Source organism: Homarus americanus, unplaced genomic scaffold (genome assembly GCF_018991925.1).
Source record: "Homarus americanus isolate GMGI-L3 unplaced genomic scaffold, GMGI_Hamer_2.0 scaffold14467, whole genome shotgun sequence".
Taxonomy (NCBI): Eukaryota; Metazoa; Arthropoda; class Malacostraca; order Decapoda; family Nephropidae; genus Homarus; species Homarus americanus.
In genome coordinates this window covers 9,455,269-9,481,461 of record NW_024733734.1, presented here as the reverse complement: position 1 = coordinate 9,481,461, position 26,193 = coordinate 9,455,269, and the positions used below count along the sequence as shown (strand labels likewise).

At 40.4% G+C, this 26,193-nt stretch overlaps 2 protein-coding genes across 7 annotated transcripts in view; one reads left to right on the top strand and one right to left on the bottom strand.

Moving 5' to 3' along the window:
* Window positions 1–986: 986 nt before the first annotated feature.
* LOC121870022 (phosphomethylethanolamine N-methyltransferase-like) lies at window positions 987–20,400 on the bottom strand. 6 transcript variants are annotated; one of them, XM_042371758.1, is made up of 12 exons: window positions 20,364–20,379; window positions 15,531–15,748; window positions 6,446–6,650; window positions 5,850–5,984; window positions 5,522–5,679; window positions 5,064–5,200; window positions 4,728–4,898; window positions 4,064–4,252; window positions 3,728–3,850; window positions 2,884–2,983; window positions 2,300–2,502; window positions 987–1,998 (listed from the first exon to the last, which is right to left on the bottom strand). In XM_042371758.1, the coding sequence occupies exons 3-12, from the start codon at window positions 6,598–6,600 to the stop codon at window positions 1,915–1,917; spliced, it is 1,455 nt and encodes a 484-aa protein (XP_042227692.1). In that variant the 5' UTR covers window positions 6,601–6,650; window positions 15,531–15,748; window positions 20,364–20,379; the 3' UTR covers window positions 987–1,914. The 6 variants fall into 6 exon arrangements, with proteins under 6 accessions (XP_042227692.1, XP_042227691.1, XP_042227689.1 ...); XM_042371757.1 differs by lacking the exon at window positions 20,364–20,379 and adding an exon at window positions 17,409–17,443; XM_042371755.1 differs by lacking the exon at window positions 15,531–15,748 and having other exon boundaries at window positions 20,364–20,400.
* LOC121869926 (MFS-type transporter SLC18B1-like) overlaps window positions 1,968–26,193 on the top strand; it is a 40,973-nt gene continuing 16,747 nt past the window's right edge. The window contains exons 1-3 of the mRNA XM_042371490.1: window positions 1,968–2,051; window positions 5,493–5,704; window positions 25,230–25,396. Of these exons, the coding sequence (XP_042227424.1) occupies window positions 1,968–2,051; window positions 5,493–5,704; window positions 25,230–25,396 (463 nt within the window). The remainder of the gene's footprint in view (window positions 2,052–5,492; window positions 5,705–25,229; window positions 25,397–26,193) is intronic.

Below are 26,193 nucleotides of genomic sequence, written 5' to 3'. Positions count from 1 at the left end.
TAATCCATATATCTAGCCTTATAAGGCTTCAGGGTTCTTTAACTTCAATGCGGACACCCGGTATAACGAAAAATTGATTTTTTGTTTGTTTGAGGTTTGAGTACTTTTGCTTTTAGGAGGACTAGACAGTATCCTAGATGTATCGTCTAGCTGTAAGCTGAACCTGCGTTTGGAATGTTTTGATAATTAACCTCTAACTTTGACCTTGACCATGGTCAAGTGTAATTAAAAATAATGAATTTGCTTCAGGCAGTGTTACCCTGCGTTGCTCGGGAAGAAAATTCATTGAAGATGTCAAAACAAAATAACAGATTTAATACAGTACAGGTATTACTTTATTTCATCAGATCGACCAGAGCCTAATGATGCTATCCATTTAGTGTATGTTATGATTGTGTATATGGTCGTGCCTCTGTATTGGCCAGCCTGAGTTTTCGAAGATATAACTTGTAAATTATGTTATTTCACAAAAATACAGAAACAAGAAGTACGTAAATGTTGTGTAACCGCCAATCAGACGGTTAGAGGGTGAATAATACTTCTCACGTCGTACACAAACATTATAATTCGGTCAAACCTGTTGAATACAATTCATTTAGTATTTCAAGTAAGTCATACATAGGCACTCTTACATAAATGTTTAATCCAATATATATTTACATAACAATCATGGCTATGTAATTAGTCTAATCTTAACACAAAAACAATGACACAGTCTACCTGTGTACACAATAAGTACTAGTTAAACTTATGTGTTGAAAGTCTAGAGAGAAGCCAGGGTAAGTGTTGACTCTTAAGATATGGGTAGCTATACTGAAATGCCCACCCTATAGCCTGGCCCCTTGGCTGGTCAGCTATGGCTGAGTCAGGTGATTATAATTATACATAAACAAACTCCCACACCCTCCAACCTCCTTCTGGGCCTCTCATCTTCAACCATCTCAACACTACATTGTATACGGACAGGCACGCCCAATAAACATGACATGAGTTACAGCCTAACATAACATTTGTTTATATGTCATCATAATTATGTACCGCTTGCGGTAACGTATGAAAAAAAATAGTTGTAACATACTACTGTTTTAGTAAACTATTATAAAATGATTAGATGCCATACACTTAACTATGTTTAGTGATCAGTACATTATTCCCTGAAAGATGCAACTGGTTTTGGACAACATACTACTGTTTTAGAAAACTATTATAAAATGTTTAGATGCCATACACTTAACTATGTTTAGTGATCAGTACATTCTTCCCTGAGAGATGCAACTGGTTTTGTTAACTTAAAATGGTTTAGGTTAGTTGGTTTAAATTTTACAGTATTAGGAGTACTACAGGCTGAGGCTGCCTGGGTGTGTAGGCAGACTCACCCCTGTACCATTTGATTTGTAAGTAATGTTATGGATGGGAATCGTTGTTTTTATCTCAATTATTTTACATCAATGTAGTACAGTATATAGTTTTTGAAGGATATCTTGCTAATAGAAGATTAATTATTTTAACATGAAAATAATATTTGGTGTCTACATAACAATTAAATGCTTTATCTCGATTGCTGATGTTGATATTATCTCTTCGTTATACAAAGCTAACAAAATAGTATTCGTTATCATCATCAAGTTGTGGTTGTAGTTATTGATGTAAGAACATTTATAGATGACGGCTAAATCCATATTTTATTTTTATTTTTTACTGTAATATCTGACGCTGTACAGTAGTTGGTTGATATGTTGGGTTATCATAAATTTCTGTTAATCTGTTCTTATTGATGGTAAATTGGTTCCGTTTTTAAAGCTCTTTACCCAAGGACAGCAAGATTCAATGACTGCTTTGCATGGATATCATTTCTTTATGATTTTTTTTTGAGGGTCGAAATCTTGTAATCCAATCAGCGTCGTTCTTTTCACTTCACTTGTTGTTTAGGTCCTCCCTGAATCTCTTGTGCGCCGTGAAGGCTCCCCATGCGAATTGTCCTTCTTTTATCCATCGGTTCTGAAAGAGGGAATGTAAAAAGTGGCTCTCTGTATGGTACCGTTACTTCTGAAGTAAGAACTACAGAAAATGGCCATCCACCTTATAGCCCAGTAGAAATTGCTCTGACCTGTTACACCAAATAAAAACATGAGAATAAAAATAAATAAAATTAATGTCACTTGATAATAGTGTCTATGACAAATTGGAGTTATCATTAGTTCCAATTCTGGCTTGGTTAATATATGAGGAGAGACTTGTGTGAGGGACATTTAAGACTGTCTTGTGTTTGTGTGGTCTTGGTTTAGTGAGAGGGACTTACCGACGCTGATAAGCCCGAAAACATTTTGTTGAACTCATTCTGCGAGAATTCTTGGATAAAAGCCTCGCGAGTAGAGGTTAAGAAATTCAGTTCCATTTCCTTATATTTGATGAAATCCTCTCGTAGGTTCTGGGTTTTCACATCCTCGAAACCTGCCGCCTTGAGCTGGGCGACAAAGGACTCTATGGTCAGTAGGCATTGATCTGTAAATAACGCGGTATAATTATTCATTTACACTGTTCTTAATACCATTAAACCAGAAACACTGTCACATTACAAATCTCCTTTTTAAAGCCTTAAGATAACCAATTTTGAACCTTCTTAACTATAATTCCATTGTTGACTCTTAAAGCTTAATCTCTTCCAGGAGTATTTTTAACCCCTAATACTGTATCTAACTTTTTACTAAGACAGAGACATTAAACCTGCTCATATCAGGAGATAAACGTGTAGAAGACTGACATTTTTCTTCAGCTTATTTATTTGTGTGTGTGGGGGGGGGGGGTAAGATGGCGTTCGCATATATATTCAGAAAACACTAATATTATAACCAGAGGTAAGAAAAAAATTACGGTCGTTCTTACGTCTGATGTTCTGGATATAGTTAAGGAGGTCTGGTGACAGCTGGGAGGTGGTATAGCAGTGGTCGACGATAAAGAGAGTCCCACCTGGTCGCAACCACCGCTGGAGAGACAACACCACCTTTAGTAATTCACTGTCTCGGCTTAATATTATTTCGTAATCCACTCAGATCATTCTCTGACTTCTTGGGGCACTGATCCAAACATTATACTGTATTACTCTTAAGAACAAAGAATATATCTGATTAGGTAATGTTTACTCCTCAAAATGTTGATCAAGGCAGCTTCACTCCTCCAGTGTTCACAACCTCTGGTAGGATGGGACCAAGTGCAAGATGTTTCTACGCCAGACTCGCGGAGGTGATCTCCGAACAGAAGCAGCAGCCCAGAAGTTATGTTACAGCCTGGGTGAGATGTCGACTGTCTTTCTCCCTCCTTCTGTCAGCTTTGCTCTGCCTCTGGGGAACGAGAGCTTCTGCCCCAATGCCGACAACAGCTGCAGATATTGACTACGAGGCTACAGTCACTGAATGTCGCATAGATCTTTTGCTCAACTAATTCAACACAGATAGGATAGCTACTTATATATTAGGATATTTAATATTAAGGTAATAAAATGGCGGCGAAGGTGTGGCTATTGGGGGAGGCTGGAGGCCACTATATGTTAAAAAAAATTACTACTCCGCCTCCATGGATAACTTTCTATTATTCTGTTGCTTTATGTATATCATATTTCTTTATTCAGATATTTGGCTATTAAGTGTGTAGTACCTCACTCATATTGTGCGGCACCCCTGTCGTGTTATTTTAATATCATTAATTGGTGAGCATGAATTAACAAACTTACGTAAAATTTCTTGAATAACTCTTGTTTGTCTTTGATGTAGAGAATTGTACCTTTGCTGTAAATAACATCATAGATGCCATCCTCGTAGTCTACTTCCATGATGCTGCTCATCTCGAACTGAATCTGCCAATATATGAAAGTTTTATTTTCCTTGTGTCACTTCTAAAGGAAAAGAAAACATATAGAAATATTACTGTAGATTTATGATATTTAGGAACTTGGTACAGTTCAGAAGAGGTTTATCGAGATACAAAAACTAGCCAAGATACGACTGGGAAGCACACTTTAAAACGGCTGTGGGAGGAGTTCTAAAACCACAACAAGTCGTTAACTAACCCTTCGCTTCACCCTTGACTCGAGTTTCCCTTGTCGCTCGATGGCTTTGAAGATCATGTCGGAGGAGAGGTCGACGCCATGGACGTGAACACCATAGTGTCTGGCCATGAAGGTGGCTGCCCCGCCCGTACCACAGCCTACGTCCAGTACCCGCTGACCCGGCCGTAACCCAAGACGAGCAGAGAAGTCCTGGTGAACATAGGAAACATGATTTAAAATAAGATATTTCCTGGAAATTATAATCTAACATTTATACTCTTAACTGACCTGGACAAACGCATTTCACGGCTGTAAAGGACACATGGAATAGGTACAATTATCGGTAAACATGAACGTGTTGCTTAAATAATGTGAGGAATATTAAAAACTGAATGCTAGTCCCAAGGGCATTACTACCCATTAGGTACAATGTGGATACAGTACAATTTTCTAAGCCTTAGTTACTCTAAAGAGGAAGCATGACCGACACTGCACCCCAACGCTTGTACTACTGTTGTAAAAATTATTGCTTATATACAGCTGTGGACTGGGAGTTCCTGGAGTCGAACCATCGATCATTGGGACAAAAAACGAGCACTGTATCCACTCGGCAGCTTCAGTCCAGTAACTTTGTAAAACTACCCTGTATATCTGTTCAGTCCATATGGTTAGAATCATTACGAACCCTGTGGCTAAGTTCTCCTCCGGTAGAGCACCAGTTGTAACCAAACACTCTCTCCAGGGCGGTGAAGCTGTTGATGGCGAAGACTGACTCAAGATGCTGCTTTAGTGGGGTTGACTCTTCATTCTCCATCTGCTGGACTAGAAAGCACAGTTGGTTCGGGTTACCATTATGCTGAAATACAAACATGATGATTAATTCCTCTTTTGTTACTGTGTGTGTGTGTGTAACAAACTATAATATTGCAGTCCTTTATTCTGAATTTATTTAAAAAATAACATCAGAGTATTAACAAAAAAGATTCATTTAAACATTATTTTTGTCTCCTAATAAACTTACTTGAATGTAGACTAGAATGTTCTTGGCTCTAATGATCTTGTAACAGCCTGGTTTATCTCTGGAGGAGACTCGCAGCATCTGTAGGTAGTCTAATGGTGCGCGGTACAGTGTCGGGTTTTCGGTATATTTAACATTACCTGTTGGAGGTCAAGGTGTGAGATAATAATGTGCCTACATATGTCAGTCTAATGAGCTCTACTGTAAGGGGTGTACGATTCATTAGAGTTTCCCCACCTCCACATCGTGTTAGTTCCCCTCCCTCCACCCTCTCTCTCCTATCTTTGTATTGATGAACTGAGGAATAAACATCCTAATGCTACTTGGAGAGGTTAGGTTAGCTTAGCTTAATATTAAGGTAAAATAAGTGGGGGAGGTTAAGCTTCAGCCAAATGGTATTAATGTTACAGTTTTATGTCCGTCTTATTACAGTTGTTGGCGGGTGAAGAAGAGCGACTGACCAGACTTGTGGTAGCAGGACTCGCGCAGGAAGAAGTAGCCGCCAGGAGTGAGCCAGTCGTAGATCTTACTGAACGTCGTCGAGACCTCCTCGTCGCTCAAGTACATGAACAACCAGTTGCTGAACACAACGTCGAACGATCCCGCCGGGAAATCCAACCTGCCGGAGGTGCAGAAGAGGAAAGGTAAATATTTAAAGTGGATCTCCAGTTAGTTTCCAGTATCACTGGGTCAATCAGTGTCTGTTTGTGCGGATGTGGGCGGGCAAGTGTGTAGACATATTTGTACATGACCATGGTAATGTGTGTTTATGTGTGCTCGGTAACTCACATGGTGACGTCGTCACACTTGAAGGTAATGTTGCTCAAGTGTTGATTCTGCTTCTGGTTCTCGTCGATGTATTGTTGCGTGAAGTCCACAGCGGTTACGTGAGCCGCCATTGTTGCCAGCTTGGACGTGAACCTCCTGTTGGACACAACTACCATCAATATTCATCGGCATGTATTAACCCAGATTTTGATAGACAACACCCGGGTGGTTGACGTGAAACATAACTTGACATGATTAAACTTATTTTTGATGTTGCTCGCTTCAACACTAGTTATTAGAAGATGGCCGTTGTGTCCTGCGAGATCTCAGAGGTCCGGGGACGAGGGGGGTCTTAGGCAATGATGGATCCTAAATTGAAATACATTTTAGCACTGATTTTTTTAGCTATTAGCAGAGACAAATGTATTCATCATATGATTCAATGCTCTAATACCACCCCTACCCCCCCCCCCTCATAACTCATATTTCTTGTCACTGATCATTGTGGTCTCGACATTAAAACTGTTGCGCGAGTTTTCGGGACCTGTGTATTTTATTAACTTTCATGAAACCCTGTTCATTGATCGCCCTAATCAGTAATAAGTCATTTCACTTACCCTATGCCAGCGCCGAGCTCAAGCACCTTCTTGCCGCTGTAGTTAGGTAGGTAGGAGAGGATTTCGTTCTGCTCATTCTCAGCGAGGTAGGTTGCGTCTTGCGAAAGCATCATGGACTCTATTGATGGGCTGTACTCCTGCCAGTAGCTTTTCATCGCCTGGCGGAGCTGTGCTTCATTCCCCTTCCCGTTGGAGATGAACCGCGCTGCACACAAGAGAAAGAAACAATCATTAAATTATTCTTAGATAAGGAAGATAAATATACGAAATTAAAATTCAAAATGACGAAGGTTAAGGTGGGATGTAAATCTTTGCATTTTTCACTAGTGTGTATATATATACAGTATATATATATATATATATATATCTGCTGACGTTTTTTAGGAAAGTCTTCGAGGTAGTAGATAATGACGAAAATTACGATGTAATTTACTTAGACTTCAGCAAAGCATTTGACAGAGTACCGCATCAGAGGCTTCTGAGAAAAATTAAGGCTCATGGTATCGAGGGGAAAGTTTTAAATTGGATAAAGTCATGGCTCACCGATAGAACGCAGAGTGTCAGCGTAGATGGTGTTAAATCTGAGTGGGGCTGTGCAACCAGTGGGGTTCCCCAGGGGTCAGTACTAAGCCCACTCTTGTTCATAATCTACATAAACGATCTAGATACTGGGATCAGCAGTGACATAAGCAAGTTTGCGGATGACACCAAAAATATGGCGGCAGATTAATTCAGGGCAGGATGCAAATGCATTACAGGAGGATCTTACTAAACTGCAGGGGTGGTCTGAAAAATGGCAAATGAAATTCAACACCAGCAAGTGCAGCGTACTTAATATTGGAAGAAAAAATACTGTCGATGTATACAGCCTTCACAACATCAACCTAGAGAAGTCGACTTGTGAAAGAGACCTAGGGGTACTTGTAAGCCCGGACCTACGGCCTAGAAAACAGTGCGCTAATGTTCGAAATAAGGCAAACAGAGTATTGGGTTTTATATCTAGAAGTGTAAGTAATAAGAGTGCAGAGGTCTTATTGCAACTAAATCTTGCGCTAGTCAGGCCGCACCTCGATTATGCGGTTCAGTTCTGGTGCCCTTATTATAGAATGGATATCAATTCACTAGAGTCGGTGCAGCGAAGAATGACGAAAATCATTCCGGGACTTAGAAACCTTCCATATCAGGATAGGTTAAAGAAACTTAACTTGCATTCCCTAGAAGAGTGCGGGGAGATATGATAGAAGTATTTAAGTGGGTGAAAGGAATCAATAAAGGGGATATAGATAAAGTTCTTATAATATCCGAGCAAGATAGAACTCGGAGCAACGGATTTAAGTTGGATAAGTTTAGGTTTAGAAGGGAGATAGGAAGAAACTGGTTCACAAATAGGGTGGTAGACGGGTGGAACAAGCTTACCAACTTTGTAGTAAGTGCTGGAACTCTGGACAGTCTCAAAAGAAGGCTAGATAGATTCATGGATGATAGAGAGTGGTTGTAACTATCGACAGGAGCTGCCATGCACAGGCCAACCGGCCTATTGCAGACTCCTAATTTTCTTATGTTCTTATGTTAAATTACATGGACGGAGAGAGGCTAAGTACACAGGGTGACCTTACTAACATGAGGTCAGGTCATAATCATGACATCCACTAATCCGCACACCAACACACGCAGAGGAGCTTAAGAGAAAGGGGCGACGTGACTAGTCAAGTTAAGTCAGGTCAAAAATATGGGATCCACTAATCATCTATTCTACATCTAACTCCAAGGTTTTCAAAGTATTTTTAACCTTGGGCCACTGACAAATAAATTTGTGTAACATATTATCAGTTTTGTACTAACCATCACTAAGGTTTATAGAATTTAATTCCTTAATCAAACTAGATTCAACCAGAAGTCTTTCTGTGACACATGATGTTTTGTACATTGGTATCTGTTGGCTTCATCTATTAAACAAATTGTTGGCACCCAAATTTTCATATTTAGGGAATACCTTAAAATTGACCACGTTAACTTGACCCCCAAGTGAAATATGCTGGCGTTAATATTTAGCTTTTAGGAATTGTTACGTCTCACTATTACATTTTGGCGGGAAAACGTAACGTCACAAGCTCCAACTTTATCCATGAGGCGGACCCACAGGTACAGTAGTAGGCAGCTATCAAACAGGGAGGTTTACCTCCTGGAAAGATATTAGAAGCATAATGTGTTGTCTAATGGTAGACCCTGCTGCCATATGTGACCAAGTCCCAGGTTGCTGATCTGACTTTCTGCCTTATTATTATTATTTCGCCCCCAGGCCCTAATGTGGGTCTGGAAGCTGTGTTGTTGTTTTAGTTGCGTTGGGCAGACTCGCCAACAAAATCTTGAAACTGACAGCACAGGAAACTGTTTGAGATAAATTTTGAGGGTTAAGGGTAATAAAATCCTTCATGAATGGATTAAAGTCAGATTGGGGTGCGGTCAAAAGCGGAGTTCCCCAGGGATCTATTAGGCCCTCTGCTGTTTGTTATATTCATTAATGATCTTGATTTAGGTATAACTAGTAGGCATTAGTAAATTTGCAGATGATACCAAAATGGGGAGAGTGATAAATTCAGACAGTGACTTTGAACACCTTCAAAGAGATCTAGATACCTTACGTGAGTGGTCAGTAGACTGGCAAATGAATTTTAATACTGATAAATGCAAGGTACTACAGATAGGGAAGACGAATACAAACGTTAAGTATAAACTATGTAACACGGAAATAGAAAACTCAGATTGTGAAAAAGATCTAGGTGTATTTGTTAGCAACGACTTGAAACCTAGAAAACAATGTATTAGCGTTCGCAACAAGGCAAACAGGATTCTTGGGTTCATATCTAGGTCTGTGAGTAACAGAACTGCTGAAGTTATCTTGAAACTTTACCTAGCATTAGTGAGGCCACACATGGATTATGCGGTTCAATTCTGGTGTCCTTATTATAGAATGGACATAGATTCTTTGGAGAGAGTACAAAGAAGAATGACAAAAATGATCCATAATATTAGAAACCTTCCATATGAAGAAAGACTGAAAAGCTTAGGCTTGCATTCATTAGAGAGGCGTAGAGTTAGGGGAGATATGTTAGAGGTGTTCAAATGGGTAAGTGGGATTAACAAGGGTAAAATGGGAGATGTTCTGAAGCTCAGTAATAACGAAATAACTAGAACAAATGGCTTTAAATTAGATAAATTCCGATTCAGAAAGGATATAGGCAAGCACTGGTTTGGTAATAGAGTTGTGGATATGTGGAATAGGCTACCGAGTGCTATAGTAGGATCGGGGACGCTTGGGAGCTTCAAGACGAAGTTGGATAGGCACATGGAAGTGCTGGGATGGGTGTGAAAGGGATCTGCCCTGTATGGGCCAGTCGGCCTCCTGCAGTATCCCACTTTCTTATGTTCTTATGTTATATTCAGTCTGGATCTACATTGGCACATGTTCAGGTACAGTACATTAAAGAGCCCGTACTTGTCCAGTACATGCCAACAATCGAGAATTGAACGATCGCCCGACCGGCTAGTGAGCTGAACAATGGCGAAGACGATAAAGTAACACTAACTAAAGTACAATACAGTAATAATATAACGAGAAGGAAATGCAATGTGTCTTACCCATAATGTGCAGTAATCAGATTACCTCTTCAATAAATAGATACCACTTCTTTACACTTCGTAATAAGAAAGTGTGCCTTTGGAATTTAAAATGAAAATCCACGTTGAATTCTCGGCCAGAACTTGAATGATTTAACCAAGAGAAAGTTCACAGAACTTCTTTATCTTAAAAGGTTACGTTTATTCCTGATTGTTGTGGAGTGCTGCTAGCCACCTTCACATGGACGGCAAACACAAGAGTGTACTCCCCAAGTTATGAGGCTTTATAAAACGGCCTGAGTCAGTTGCCAAACGATTTAGAAAATACATCGTACATCTGGCGACACAATCCATAATGGGAGATGAGGCTCCTTACCTGCGAACATTTGACTGTTTAAGATGATGAACAAATCTTGATTTTTATGTTTAAATGTGTCAGTAGATCAACGCTTCGTGTCCTGACTGAATATCGGTTGTGCTGGAGAGCAGTTTTTCCACGTGTCCACTGACCAACACTCCCTTATCTCTAACGTTATCTCGGTCTGTACTGCCCTCTAAGTTAGATAATAGAAAGAAGACGAGTTTACTTTCTCAAAGCTGGCTAGACAAAGATGGATTGAATATGAGACAAGACATAAATCCCAAAGCTTTTCAGCGTTTGATAACCGGTTCTTGAAGGAACAGAATTTAAACTATGATCTCTCTGATTTGATCGAAGCACTAAGCTTCCATACAGGTGTGAGAAAGGTAAACTAGCAGTCAATCAATAATCCACTAAAAACTGGTGAACACAAACTGGAAGTCAGTGTCCCCCCCTCAGACACGGTCTGCATCGACAACGTTTACTCGGAGAAACCGTTTCTAACCTGACCAACGATCTCACTAACCTTCACCTGACGCTGAACATGGTAGTCATGGTGAGTGTGCCAGTACTGTGTAATGTGTGTTCCGAAAATAAGATTGAAGCATAATATGTCTAGGAGATATTGAGTAATGTCCCCCCAAAACAAACAAAAAAAAACCTGTGTTAATGTTTCTCGGTCATCAGAATTTTGTTTACATACTTTAAAGATGCAACAATACAGAGAGAGAGAGAGAAGCAACTCTTCACCTTGATTGTATGAGGAGCAAAACCCACCTTTTCGTGGAATAAGAAAGTCCAGAAATATATAAAGCGAGCATAAGCACAATATCTAAACACTAAGGAACGGTTATAGTTCTTGTAACAGTTAAAATTCCATGGACTCTGACACATGCCAAAAGGCAATTCTGACAGTCTTAAATATTAATGATGTTTAGGTGGGTGGGTACTATATATATATATATATATATATATATATATATATATATATATATATATATATATATATATATATATATATATATATATATATATATATATATATATATATATATATATTTTTTTTTTTTTTTTTTTTTTTATGGGGATTAGCCCACCCGGGCACAGGTCACTGAAACCACATCATAAATCAAGAGTGAGAAACGATATACATTATGTATGTTGTGTTGGTCAAGTAAGAGAAAATTGAGACCCTGCAATTGTGTGTAAATGACTTAAAAAGTCAGATTAGCAACCTGGGACTTGCACAATTTTCGTGATGCCATATGCCAGCAGGGTCTACTATTACACAACACATAATGCTTAGAACTTCTTCCCAGGCGGTAGTGCCTCCCTGATTGGTAGCTGCTTACTACTTACTACCTATTGGTTGTGTTTAGGTGGGTGGGTACTGTATATTGGTTGTGTTTAGGTGGGTGGGGACTGTGTATTGGTTGTGTTTAGGTGGGTGGGTACTGTATATTGGTTGTGTTTAGGTGGGTGGGTACTGTATATTGGTTGTGTTTAGGTGGGTGGGTACTGTATATTGGTTGTGTTTAGGTGGGTGGGTACTGTATATTGGTTGTGTTTAGGTGGGTGGGTACTGTGTTTAGGTGGTTGGGTGTTGCGTTGCTTTGGGTATGTATAGGTGAGTGTATGAGTGTTGCTTAATAACGCATAATAATGAACTTTATGAGGCTGTGAAAAGACATGTGAACAGAAATAATAATAATAATAATTGATGATGAAGATGATGGTTAGGTCTCACGTCGCTCGAGGCAGGTGTGATGGGTCGTCTATTTATGGTCGCTTCCACTTCACCAATTGCATCTGCAGTCGGTATTCATTCATGACTTGTGTCCCCAGAGCTGTTCTGAGAACCTTCTGACTGTTCAAATTTGCCATTCGCAAACTCCAAACGTCGTGCTGTTTCCCTTATTTCCCCCTTTGTGAAATACGCCTCCAGCATTTCAGTCACATTTCGTCGCACTTCTGCCATCATGTTGGACCCGTGATTTTGGTCAGGTGCTGAGTATTCAGGCTCAGGTAGAAGGGTGGCCCCCTTCAGCTTCTGTTGCCGTAAAGTCGTGGTCGTTCAGCTCTGGAGGGACAACTTCTACCTCTGGGTCTCGGTCACCTTCGTCCATGTTCACTCTTCCCCTTCGTTGTTCTGGATCCATTTCCACAACCTCTTATCCTTTTATTGATATGTATTTACAGCTCCGGTTAGGTCTCAAAGTTTGTTCGATGAACCACTGTTCACCGCCTGTATTTGATGGTGCAGCTCGCCGCTTGTATTTATGTTTGATGATAGTAGGTCACTGCTGGTTGCTTGTGGTGTTACAAGTAACACCTCACTGCTGGTTGCTTATGGTGTTACGAGCGGCATTTCACTGCCGGTTGCTTACGGTGTTACAAATGGCATTTCACTGCCGGTTGTTTATGGTGCTACAAGTAAATTTAATCACGCTTACCGTGTACTTCGTTGAGTTGGTTATTTGTTGCCTTAAAACCGGTGGTAATGAATCAATTTTCATTTCCTTCGTAACCTCAGTAGCGGGCGGCAGCTCTGCCTGTACGAAAAGGAACACTCGCAACCTGTGGTCCACACACAGCGTCCCGACCAGTGCTGATGTAATATATGTTTTCCAATTCAAGGGTATGCAAGCATGTAATACGAAAGGAGGACATGAAATTCAGATATCATTTGATGATTTCCTTATTTTACGTAAGGTTAGTAACAATAATTCGTTGCTGATGCAGTAGAAAAGGCGATGAGGTTGACAGGTCAACGGATATGGTCATTCTGGCACCATCAGTGTAGTGAAAGCAGAAAGATTGTACACTGATTAGTACTTCTGAGATTTTCATCTGGCAGCCAGCACTGTAGTTGAAGCCAGCGGCGATAACATGTTATCGCCGCTGGCTTCAACTACAGTGCTGGCGCTGCCTTACCCGAACAAACATTAAATCTAACAGCCTGCGACCACGTGCCTCCCCACGCGACCTGCACAAACAAGATGCCCTGATTCTGCTGACTCGTTCCTGCCTTATCTGGAGCAATAAGACAACGCGGAATGAAGCGTAACTAAGATTAATAGAGTTATAAACTTTGTATCATGTCATTATGCTCAATAATCAATTATAATTAAGATAAATTGTGTGAGACTAACTAATTATGTATCAGATAGATCACCATGTATACTATACAGGTAAACGCCTTGGTTAAGGACGTTCAGGTGACGGGCAAGTCGAAGGGAATGATTGAAACCCGCCTTTTGACGCATTCACTATTTATTGATGTGGTCAAAACCTGCAGAGAACAAGGCATTCATTAGTATTACATGGTGATCTATCTGATACATAATTAGTTAGTCTCGCAATTTATCTTAATTATAATTGATTATTAAGCATAATGACATGATACAAATTTCATGACCCTATTAATCTTAGTTAAGTGAAATAAAAGTTTTTTTTATCATTAACACCTTTTTTCACCTTACTAGTCGTGTGGGCGGTCGGTCTGTTCTTTGTTAGCATAGAAGGAAACCGAAGTATACGGTATACCTGAGTATGTTCGTTAAGGCGGCGTCACACTCGATAACACACTTCTCACATCCGACCCGGAGAATTGAACCAGCGACCACGGTGTTGAAAAGCAAACAGGCATATGTTTACAATATACACCGTGTAGTTGTCGATGTACGAATGAGAAAAGGGTGGACAATGACTTCTCATTCTACAACAAACGTAGCTTAGCTTAGGTTAGGTTAGGTGATCACTCAGATGTTATATACACTGAATCAATGAGAAGAAGTTTACCTTATGTAAAATTGACACACACAGCTATGACGAAATGGAGCATGAGTGGAAAAGTTTCTGGGGAGGGGAAATAATTTGAGACGGTCCGGACGAGAACAAGATAAGTGATATACCGGCTTAAATTGTGTTGTCTTTTTTTATACTTATTTCAAAATTCTTAACCTTGAGATGTAATAATAATAATAATGATAATTATAAACGGTTTAGTAATAGAGTTGCAGCCGGTGGCTGAAAATATACAGACTTACAATTGATTTAGACATAATGACATAATATGCGTTGAATACATTTACAGGGCTGTACAGTACATAAATCAGGAGTTGTTTATTATTTTAACAATAGATGGGATGGTGCTATTCTTATGTCTATCGGTGCGGGCTCTTATGGGCTGAATTTTGTTGCAGTGGCGGACTGCACGAGGTGGGTGGGGAGCTGCCGGTGGCAGGAGGTGGCGATGACGAGGGTGGTGCATTAGTTGGCTGCCAAACCTTTCCAGTGCTTGGTGGTGGAGGTCACTGAGGGATGGCATTTCCAGGGTGTAGAGAGCATTGATGTAGCCGTAGTATTCTGCGCCGAGCATGATTCTGCAGGCCCTTTTCTGTACCTTCTCTAGCCGACGTTGTTGGGTGGAGTTGGGAGAAGACGACTAGGCTGGTGACGCATACGTTAGTTTAGGAAGAATAAAGGCGTTGTAGATAGTCCTCAGCTCTGGCGTGGGTGTCCCAAGTGACCCAAGTCGTCGTAGCATGTAGAGACGGTACGAGGCTGCCTTGACTGTGTTATTTACATGGGCCTTCCAGTCCAGTTTGTTGTCTATAATTACACCCAGGAGTTTGGCAGACTGCACCAGCTGGATAGGATGGGCACCCACTGTGACTGCTGGGGCTTGCACTGGAGTGGTGGCGGTATTGATGTGCATGACTACAGTTTTGGTGTGGTTGATGGTGACCTTGTTCTCCGTAGTCCATGCCTGTAGCCTGTCCAGGGTGCCTTGTAGCGATGAGTAGTCTGGTGCGGGGGGTGGCAAGTTCTACTGCAAACTCCATGTATATTTTGATTGGAAGGTCAATTGGGGTCGTGAAGCGTTTGGATTTAAATTTCAGAAGTTTGTTGGCGATTTCATATGGTTGAACACTGGGAGGGGGAAGGTAAGTAAGCCGGGAGGAGAGTGAGGTCAAGACTGGGTAAGGCATGACATATGGTAGCAAAATGGTTATTAATTATCTCAGCTGTCTCCTCACTAGGTAAATGTGAGATGAAAGGAAGTGTGGGAGACTGACGGTTGAGACCACAGAGATGTTTTACCTTGAAGTACCACTGACCGATGCCGACTTCCTTGAGGCCGTGCACTTTCTTGGGATAATTAGTCTTCTTGGTCGACTTGATTTCCCTGATGACCTGGTTACGTAGACTTTTGTACAGGCGGTTGTTGGTGTAGTATGCCTTGTTGCGCTGCTCAATAAGTCTTTTTATGCGGGGAGTAATCCACGGGGCATCATTGGGGTGGATCCTCAGTGTCTTGGCTGGAAAGAAGTGGTGGTAGGCTTTAGTGATAGTGTCCAGGTAATTATCCCACTTGTTCTGCACATCGTCTACCGTGATCACTTCAGTCCAGGGATACCGGGTTATCCATTGTCCGAAACGCCGCATAGCAGAGTCGGGGGTGGCAGTGGCGTAGCTAGAGTGTGTGCCGCCCAGAGTTGAGTTTGTTTGGTGCCCCACAAAAATACATATTGCACAGTGACTATTCTTATATATATATATATATATATATATATATATATATATATATATATATATATATATATATATATATATATATATATATATATATATATATATATATATATATATATATATATATATATATATATATATATATATATATATATATATATATATATATATATATATATATATATATATATATATATATATATATATATATATATATATATATATATATATATATATATATATATATATATTAAATAGTTTGTGTACCATTATAATATTACTGTACTTTCACATACTCAAATATAGTATGCTTTAAATACACACCAAACATACTTAAACTTTATAAGTAACAGTTAAACAAAAAGCAAAAACGACATATAGGATAGGGAAAAAAGTAAAAAAAGTGTAAAAAATTAGGACCATCTTTATTTCTGAAATGAAAACTACAACTTTCTACAAAGTAACTTTTCTTGTTTTTTTGTTGGCAAATTCTTCAATGACATTGTCAAAAACTATTTCATCTGTCAATTGTCGCTCTATAAACAGTATGGCAAGATTTCTCAACCGCAAGGTGCTCATAGTAGATCTTAAGTAATTCTTGATCAGTTTTAGTTTCGAAAAACTCCTCTCACAGGTAGCAACACTAACAGCAATTGTGAGGAAAATCCTCAGCATTATTACTATATTTGGAACCGAGTTCCCAAGGTTATACTTTTGAATAAACTGCAAAAGTTCAAGGGGGCCTTCTTTCCACGTCTGTATTCTGTCTTTAATAGTTATAGCAGCAACAGCAACAAAATGCTGAAGTCTTTTTCTCTCAACGAGGAACTCCTCTTTATCAATGTCGTCGTGATCGTGATCTATTTGACACTCATATTTTCATCCAAAAGATTCAATGGGGTAAGGAAGGCATATTTCTCAGCAAGTTCATGAAGCTGTTGAAATCTCAAAGTTATTTCTTGGATCACTCTGTCCAGCGAAGAAAACATTTCTCTCCTCAATTCAATGTCGTATGGCAATTCAGCATCTCGTGATCCTTCACCAAACATTTGTTTCTTCTTTTTGGGTCGACGCTGACGCTCCATGACTATCCCCAGATCATTGCCCTAACCTAACCAATAATTAACCACAGAGAAGAACAGTATATTTTACCCTCAACTATTTAATTATGTCCGTAACTTTTGAAAGCCCTTACTGTTGTCAGACAAAAGCCACCCCGTCGGGGTGACCCCGATCAAAGTAGGGGGCTTTTGTCTGGGTGGCTTTCGTCTCTTTTGTCTGGGTGGCTTTTGTCTTTTGTCGGGGGGGGCTTTTGTCTGTACCCCAGTGAGGATAGTGTCTTAGTATAAAATCGCAATGCTGTGAAACAAAATCTTAATATTTAATCTCAGTACCGCAGCAAAAGTCACATCAATATTTTTTAACCAATACTTTAATATTTCTTACCTTATAGTATTATGTCTTCCAACGAAGTAAATAACTGGATCGAAAACACAAGAGAACTTAAAAGTCGTCTAGCCTCCCCTCGTCTTGTCACGATGGAGACTTGTGCAGAACTGAAGTGAATTGCTTGTAACTGGTGGATTGGTCGGCTGTACATGAACTGATATGATCCGACTCTCTTCAGAGATAGTGAAGAAAACAAATTAAGTGAGATAGTAGTGACTAGTAACGATGTTAGTAAGCAAATAGACAAACTAAAGCCTAATAAGTCACCTGGTCCCGATGAGATATTTGCCAGAGTATTAAAGGAATGTAAGGAAGAGCTTTGTATGCCCTTAGCAAAGTTGTTTAACATGTCATTAAAAACCGGTGTAGTACCAGAATCCTGGAGGATAGCGAATGTAATACCGATTTTCAAGAAGGGGGATAGATCACTATCCTCTAACTACCGCCCAATCAGTCTAACATCAATAGTAGGCAAATTACTGGAAGCAATCATTTCAAACTCTATTCGAAATCACCTGGAGAAGCACTGATTGATCAATGATTCCCAGCATGGCTTCACAAGCGGACGTTCATGTCTAACTAATCTATTAACATTCTTTTCATCAGTTTTCGAATCGGTGGACGAGGGGCACAATTATGATGGTATGTCGACTTTAGCAAAGCCTTCGATAGAGTCCCCACGAAAGACTAATTAGAAGGTAGAAGCTCATGGCATCAAGGTGACATCCTTATATGGATTAGGGCGTGGTTACAGGACAGGAAACAGCGGTGAGCATTAACGACTTAGAATCCTATTAGACAACGTCACAAGTGGAGTTCCCAAGGCTCAGTACTTGGACCATTATTATTTATTATATACATAAACGACATAGATATCGGCATTGACAGCAACATAAGTAAATTTGCTGATGACACTAAAATGAGACGTGTTATCAAATCTGACGAGGACTCGGCAAAACTACAGGAGAGAAGATCTAAACAAATTTTTCCGAATGGTCTGAAAAACTGAGATGAAATTCCAACGTCGACAAATGTAAAAAGTACTCAGTATAGGAGATGTAAACAGAAACCAGATACCAGATGAACAACGATGCCGCAGAAATCCGACTGCGAAGATTTAGGAGTAATGATAAGTAGGAACATAAGCCAAGTAAACAATGTGTTTTTATCGTAACAAAGGCGAATAAAGAAATGCTTGGGTTCATGCAAGGTGTTAGTTACAAGACTAGCGAGGTCATCCTAAAACTATATCTTGCTCTTGTGAGACCACACCTGGATTACACCAGTTCAATGAATCACCGTATTACAGAATGGATATAGAATCCTTGGAAAGAAATTTGAAGGAGAATGACAAAGATAATCCGGGCATTAGGAACCTTGAGTATGAGAGACAGGTTAAAAAGCATCTTAATTTGCACTCCTTGAGACGTAGAGCGAGGGGGCGACCTGATAAGAGGTGTATAAAGTGGAAGGCAGGGGCTAAATAAGGGGACATTACAAAGGTACTCAAGCTATCAGCCAGGGGCGAACTCGTAACAATGGTTTTTAAATTAGACAAATTTAGATTTAGGCGTGAAATAAGTAAACACTGGTTTGGAAACAGAGTAGTGGATAGATGGAACAAGTGCAAATATCATCATTAACTCGAATACGCTGGTGCTTCAAACATAAGTTGGATGCTCATATGAGCAATAGGGGTTGGGTGTAAACAGGACTGCAGTATGGAGCTAATGGAAGCCCGCTGCAGTTTCCTCCATTCTTATGTTGACCCGAGACTGCATGGTTTTTGCAGCTACTGGAGACGTTAATCCTTCCTTTGTATCAGCAAGTTAATCCTCGTCGTGTCTGACCTATTTTACAACCCACCACATGGGCTCACTGGCGTACTTGTTTTGAAGTTGTTTCCTTAATCCTCAACAGGTTACAGGTTATTGTATTAGGCGAAGTGGAGTGGGGAATATATGAGTGTAGCTCATGACGTGGCCCGTGATGATGTGGGTCAGGTGTTAGGTCAGACACGACAAGGATTCTTGCGATACAAGGGATGGATTAACGTCTCCAGTAGCTGCTGGTGATGAGCAGACCCAAAAGTGCCGCCCGGGGCGGACCGCCGCCCCCAGCTACGCTAGTGGGGGGTGGGTCGGTAGGTCCTGGTGGCAACTAGCGGTGGTGAGAAGGTGGAGGTAGGTGACCACAGGGCTGGGGGGGAAGGTAGTGGTTACCGAGATCAGCCATGATGAGGTCAAGGGTGGCCTTGCCATGTGTGGGAAAGTCAACTATTTGTGTAAGGTGGAGGTGTTGGGTGATGTCACTGATGTCTAACTCACTGAAGTCACCGCATATCACTAGTTTAGCACATGGAAATCTGTGTGTTCTAGCCTCTGGGAAGGTCCTAACAAGAATCAGTTTAAGGAAGATTCGGCCATCACTCAAGCAGTGGCGTAGCTAGAGTGTGTGCCGCCCGGGGCATTGAGTTGCCCCCCCGTGACCCTACAAAAAAACATATTGCACAGTGACTCACTCTTTTATATATATATATATATATATATATATATATATATATATATATATATATATATATATATATATATATATATATATATATATATATATTAAATAGTTTGCTTACTGTTGTCAGACAAAAGACCCTGATCAAAGTGAGGGGCTTTTGTCTGGAGTAACTTTCGTCTGGGGGGCTTTTTGTCTGGGGCTTTCGTCTGGGGGGCTTTTGTCGGGGTGGCTTTCGTCTGGGGGGCTTTTGTCGGGGGGGCTTTTGTCTGGGGGGCTTTTGTCTGGGTGGCTTTTGTCGGGGGGGCTTTTGTCTGTACCCCAGAGAGGATAGTGTCTTAGTATAAAATCGCAATGCTGTGAAACAAAATCTTAATATTTAATCTCAGTACCGCAGCAAAAGTCACATCAATATTTTTTAACTAATACTTTAATATTTCTTACCTTATAGTATTATGTCTTCCAACCAAGTAAATAACTGGATCGAAAACACAAGAGAACTTAAAAGTCGTCTAGCCTTCCCTCGTCTTGTCATCATGGAGACTTATGCAGAACTGAAGTGAATTGCTTGTAACTGCTGGATTGGTCGGCTGTACATGACCCGAGACTGCATGGTTTTGCAGCTACTGGAGACGTTAATTCTTCCCTTTGTATCGGCGGCAAGTTAATCCTCGTATGAGCTCACTGGCGTACTTGTTTGAAGTAGTTTCCTTAATCCTCAACAGGTTACAGGTTGTGTGTGTGGCGGGGGGGGGCGCATAGCAAGGGTGTACGTGGCCGTGATGATGTGGGTCAGGTGTTAGGTCAGACACGACAAGGATTAACTTGCCGCCGATACAAAGGGATGGATTAACGTCTCCAGTAGCTGCAGATATGGGTGATGAGCAGACCCAAAAGTGTCGCCCCCCCAAAAGTGCCGCCCGGGGCGGACCGCCCCCCCCCCTAGCTACGCTAGTGCACTCAAGGGCTCGAAATTTTTTCATTCGAGTATCAGTTAGAGGGGCGTGATAGTGACTTGACCCCCCCCTTCTCTCTCTCCTTCACCATCTCCCCCTCTTATCTTCACCCGCCTGGGAACAGATTATCTACGAGGGCACTAAGTACTTCCTGTACTGTAGGTAGTCTGAATACTTACTGTAATGCCCCCTGAGGGATACTAGGTCCACAAGGAACAGATTAAACGTCGTGCCGGGGTGCCTGACTGACTGTTTGAGTGGCTGGCTGACTGACTGACCTTCACCGGCACACTCCTGTTACGGGATGGAAAGTTTTACGCCAACACCTGCGATGTGTCAAGAAGAGGTGCACGTAGGGGGAGGGGGGTCTCTCTCCGGTACTACACACACACACACCAAAACACCGCACCCCTTTAGAAAGAATAGGAGTCGAAAAATAGAGAAAATACACAAGAAAATGGTACAAGAGAAATTAGTAAGCCTCAGACCGATAACAACAATACAAAAAAAATAATCACTCGTATTTGCTCATTATCTGTACACCGATATTTTATAAGATGTTAAAATGTATATTGAATTCAGGCGTCAGCGGAAAATAATCTCAGTTCGTAATAGATTAGATGATATGGCTAGTTAACCTTAAAGATAAACCTGGGTATCTGTGACTGGTCAAAGTTATGTATGTATGTATGTTTTAGTGGGTAGGAGTACGTGTGTCTGTGCGAGTGTTTATTTGTTCCGTTTGTGTGTGTGTGTGTGTGTGTAGGTATAGGTATGTATGTGTAGGGTGTGTGTGTGTGTAATGATTTTTTTTGTTTTTTTTTTACGGAATTTAAATAAGTTTATCTTTTAAGTGTTTAACATCCGTACGAATCTTCCTGATATAAATAAAACAGAAAGTTCGACTATATCAAGGGTCCGATTCCAGGTTGGGACACACGTTATCTCCGGGTACTCCAGTTGCCTTGTGTCCTAAAGCTGGTCAATAAAAATCATAACAAAGTAGCAAAGAACAGACCAACCACCTGGCCGTCAGACTAGTAAGCTGGTAAGTGATGATAAATGACAAAAAGAATTATCTCATGCTGTGTCACGTTAATCATACCTGTACTTGTCAATGTACCTAATGCGAGTCGAGACGCTACACTATTTTGTCGACGAATCATAAGTCTGCGGAAAATGGAAGCAACGTAAGTCGGTGCAGGCCAGTGATCATACAAGTGTCATAGTCGAATATTCTAGGCGTCGCTGAGTGAACTTGCCTATACGAGGTTAACGTCCCAGCTTGATGAAGGCAGTTAACGCATTGCTTGTCGTCACGGATATCAGTTCAGTTAGTTTGTTATTTCACCTCATTTAAGATATAATAAATGACCTCGGGGGCAAAGTTCAACAGGGAAGTGTGTCATAGTCCTTTACCGTCTTTATTTATTTCATTTCCAAGGCTGGGACGTAGAACACAGCAGCCCCAAACCCTCATCTTAGTTGCCTATTCGACCGTCCCCCACAAGACAATGAGTGAAGCCGTGTAACAATTACTGTATTTTAATCACATCATGTGGGATGGATTATTGTGTCTTGCTGTGTCTGAGTACCGTGTGTGTTGGAGTACCGTGTGTGTGTTGGAGTACCGTGTGTCGATGTGTTCATAATTTTTTTTTTTTTTTGTAGTCACTTGATAATTACATATGGTCAAAGAGTCGCAGTACCGGTTAATATTGGGAATATACTTGTTTGCTTGTATATCTACAGTAGCCAAAGGGACCAGTGTTAAAGCTTCTACCTCACTTTTATATGAATAATTAGTATTACAACTTTGGAAAGATACAGTCACCGCATCTCACTTAACCACCGTACTCCTGCACGCTCACTGCCAGATTCTTCATTTGTATAATTTTTGGGAGCTTCGATTTTCAGGGGCTCGAACTATTACTGTTCCCCGTTACTGAACCTATAACAGTGCAGCTAACTTGAGTAATAACACATGATCATAATAGCACTACAAAGGTACTATTAATTACGGTCAAATTTTATCCCGAATTATACTGATACTTTAAGATACGTATGATGTCTGGAGTCCTTTGGTAGACATTCCTAAGTTTATTTGATACTGGCGCTAAGTGGACGGATGATATTCAAAGGATGTTATAAGCGTGTTTTAGTTAAGGTCAGTCAGATACGTGCTTACAAACATCTTTAGTATAATTTGTAGGAGCCTTGAGACTCGAGCCTCACACAAACAATGTGCCTCGCGCGTTAGAAAGATAATTCTACCGAAAAAAACCCCGATAATTTTGAAGATCCAGTACGATAATTCCCATCTGAAAATGTGGCAATACTGCCAAAAAGGCGTGTACATATTATTATTGCAATCTATTATATGTGTCACTTTCTTGTTCATGTTATTATAACATCTTTATAATAGTAAAATTTTTGTTCACCATTGGTCGTTGGTCTGTTTATCGTATGATTCAGGGTTATTTACCGAAGCACCATTTAGATGTTTTGGTTTGTGTCCGAATTTGTTGTGGGATGACCACGCATGTCTTCGAGGATATTTATCCATGACATACCTGTATTACAGTTTGAGAACATGACACAAATAGCTTTCCTAAAGAAGCCACGTCACACCTTAAGCCTGCTATTAGTCTATTACTCTGTTCTCTATTGCCACATATTTATTCCTGGTGTGTTTCCTCCTCACCTTACTGGTTCATCAAGGATCACAGTTGTATATGCTGTGGTTTCATTGTTTCGAAAATTGCTTCAAAATATCGATTCGATGCTTCGTTCGCTTCGTTTCTAAGTCTTAATACAAGTTCATAATTGTCATTCGCCAGAATCTCCACTTGACTTCGCTAAATCGCCAGCCGTCATATTGTTTAAGGGTGTCTGGAGGGAGGTGGTGTTTCGTTGTTCAAGCATACAGCAGGAGACGTGATAAGACTGGTAATCTAGACAAAATCAACCTTGGCAATTATGTAAGTGATAGATATATGAAAATATGCTTCGTAGTAAAAAATTGGTCAATATTTACTGTTACATCTCGATATATAGTATACAGTTTTGGAGTTAATTCAATCATAAAGTTATGAAACTTTTTACAACTTTAGCGGTGCTCTGTTCACTGGAGCGTATTTATTGTATACTTCACATTGTTACACATGGTCAGCCTCCGCCATGGGTTGAATAAGGTAAGATTTAGTAAAGTTGGGACAGGTTAGGTCAGGTCAGGTTTCTTTAGGTTTGATTGGTTCAGTTGTTTTCGTGTATTTACCTACTATTTCCTTCGACATAAAGACCCACTTGTGCATTCATTGTTGTTGGTAGCGGGGATGGGTCATTTGTAGGAAAGGTAAGGCAGATTTGGTTGATTCGTTTTATGAACGATTATTCTTGACCATAAGAACCATTTCTAACTCTGGAACTGCTAGTATTACAGAAATACCACATGGTGCTACAATTTATGATTTACCTTTCATAAAATGTACCAAATTAACCTTTCCATCCTAAAATCTCTGATAATTTCTATCATTATCTAAAAAAATTGTTTCACTGAAAGGAACCAACAAACTCATCCATGAATCGTCCCACGTTCCTGTGAAACAATTAAACCGCAAAATGATTTCCTCGTCCACTTTTTGGCCTTTTCATGAGGTGATCCCTTGGAGTGCATGATTTCTAACTTTGGTTAATATTGACGACTAACCCGCTGACGGGTTATTGGTTTTACTGTTTACTTTCTTACTTTATTTTCATCAATGAGTTCTGATGTGATAATCATTTCTTGTGCAAATGCTTTGTTTGGTCTATAATTAAGCACCTAGGAATTTTTAATACTTTTGTCTTATTGGCGGTCATGCGGTGGTGACGTCTCATCCCAGGATGTAAACAACCAATTATATTGGCGTAATTGAAAACACTCCGCCGCCCGGGCTTGATCAATGCTGATGCTCGGTGTATGCTTAAGAACCCTTTGGTACGGACGGCTGCTCTCACAAAAAAACGTAAATTTACACCATATCGTGGCAACTTCTTTTTGTTTAATCTATCTGAGGGTCCACGGCTAGGAAGTTAGGAAAGGTTAGGTAGGTTTGGTTGGTCAGATCTTCTAACAACGCTTCTGCAGCTTGTCTTTCATATTAACTGAGGTTAGGTTACATTTGATTTAGAAATAACCACTATGAGCACATTTTGCACAAACTACGACAGTGTTTTCTGTGGAAAATCGGCCGCGGGTCAGTCATCAGTAATTACCATAATTTTAACTGAAAGAAGCTAGGATAAGGTAGTAGGTAGGTAGATTAGGCTGTACTCCATATGGTGATCTGACCTAACCCTTTTCCTCCTTCAGGACTATTCAGGATTCGCAGTCCCATGAGGAGGGTAATATTCCCCACGATGCACCGAACCCCACAACCCAATCATTGGCCAATTCCAAGTCAGCAGCACTAGCTCTTGACCCGACACACGTCACACTGGCACTACCAGCTGATGAATCCAGCACTTACAATGCCAACTGTGAGTCTTTCTTTACTGTACTTGACATAACCTGTATGGGCTGTTCAAACAAAGTAGAGTTTATAGATCTGGGCAAAAGCAGTAATTTTCAGGGTTTTATATTTTAATGATAAAGTTTTGCGATATTGATTTTAAATATAAATACATTTTACTACTCTATACAATGTCCGACACAAAAAAAAAGAGACTGGTGCTGTAACTCTTTTTATTTACCAAGTTAAGAAAATCAATTATGATTGCCTTGAAAGTAGTTTCCTTTTGAGTTGACACACAGGTGCATATGATGCTGCCACAGTTCAAAGCAATTCTGCAGATCATGTTCTGTAAGGCTGTTGAGCTCCGTCATTTTTGCTTTCACCTCTTCTACCGAAAAAAATTGGTTCCTTTGAGCACGGACTTGATCGTTGGGAAGAGGTAGAAGTCACAGGGAGCCATGTCTGGCGAATAGGGTCGGTGCTCAAGCAGTGTTTTTATTGGTTAAAACTGCTTCATAGACAAACCGTTGTGGGCTGGCGTGTTGTTCATCTGACGTCATTTTTGGAACCATTTTTGCACAAACCTTTGTCATGTTCAATTCTTCCGTTAGGATGCGTCGAACACTTTCCCTGTCTAAATTAACTTTCTTGGCTATTGCTCAAACACCCAACCTACATTTTTTTTTTTCTCATCACATCTCGCACTTTTTCAATTTTGTCATTGGTACTGTAACTACTATGCGTGGACGGCCTGGGCGGTCATCATCTTTCACGGTTTCTCTGCCTTCCGAAAATCGTTTGTGCCATTAAAAAATGCGTGCA

Coding starts and splice junctions, on each gene's coding strand:
- LOC121870022 (XM_042371753.1), bottom strand. Junction 2,503..2,883: donor CTATATCCAGAACATCAGAC/GTAAGAACGACC, acceptor CGTTATTTACAG/ATCAATGCCTACTGACCATA. Junction 1,999..2,299: donor TTTCGGGCTTATCAGCGTCG/GTAAGTCCCTCT, acceptor TCCCTCTTTCAG/AACCGATGGATAAAAGAAGG.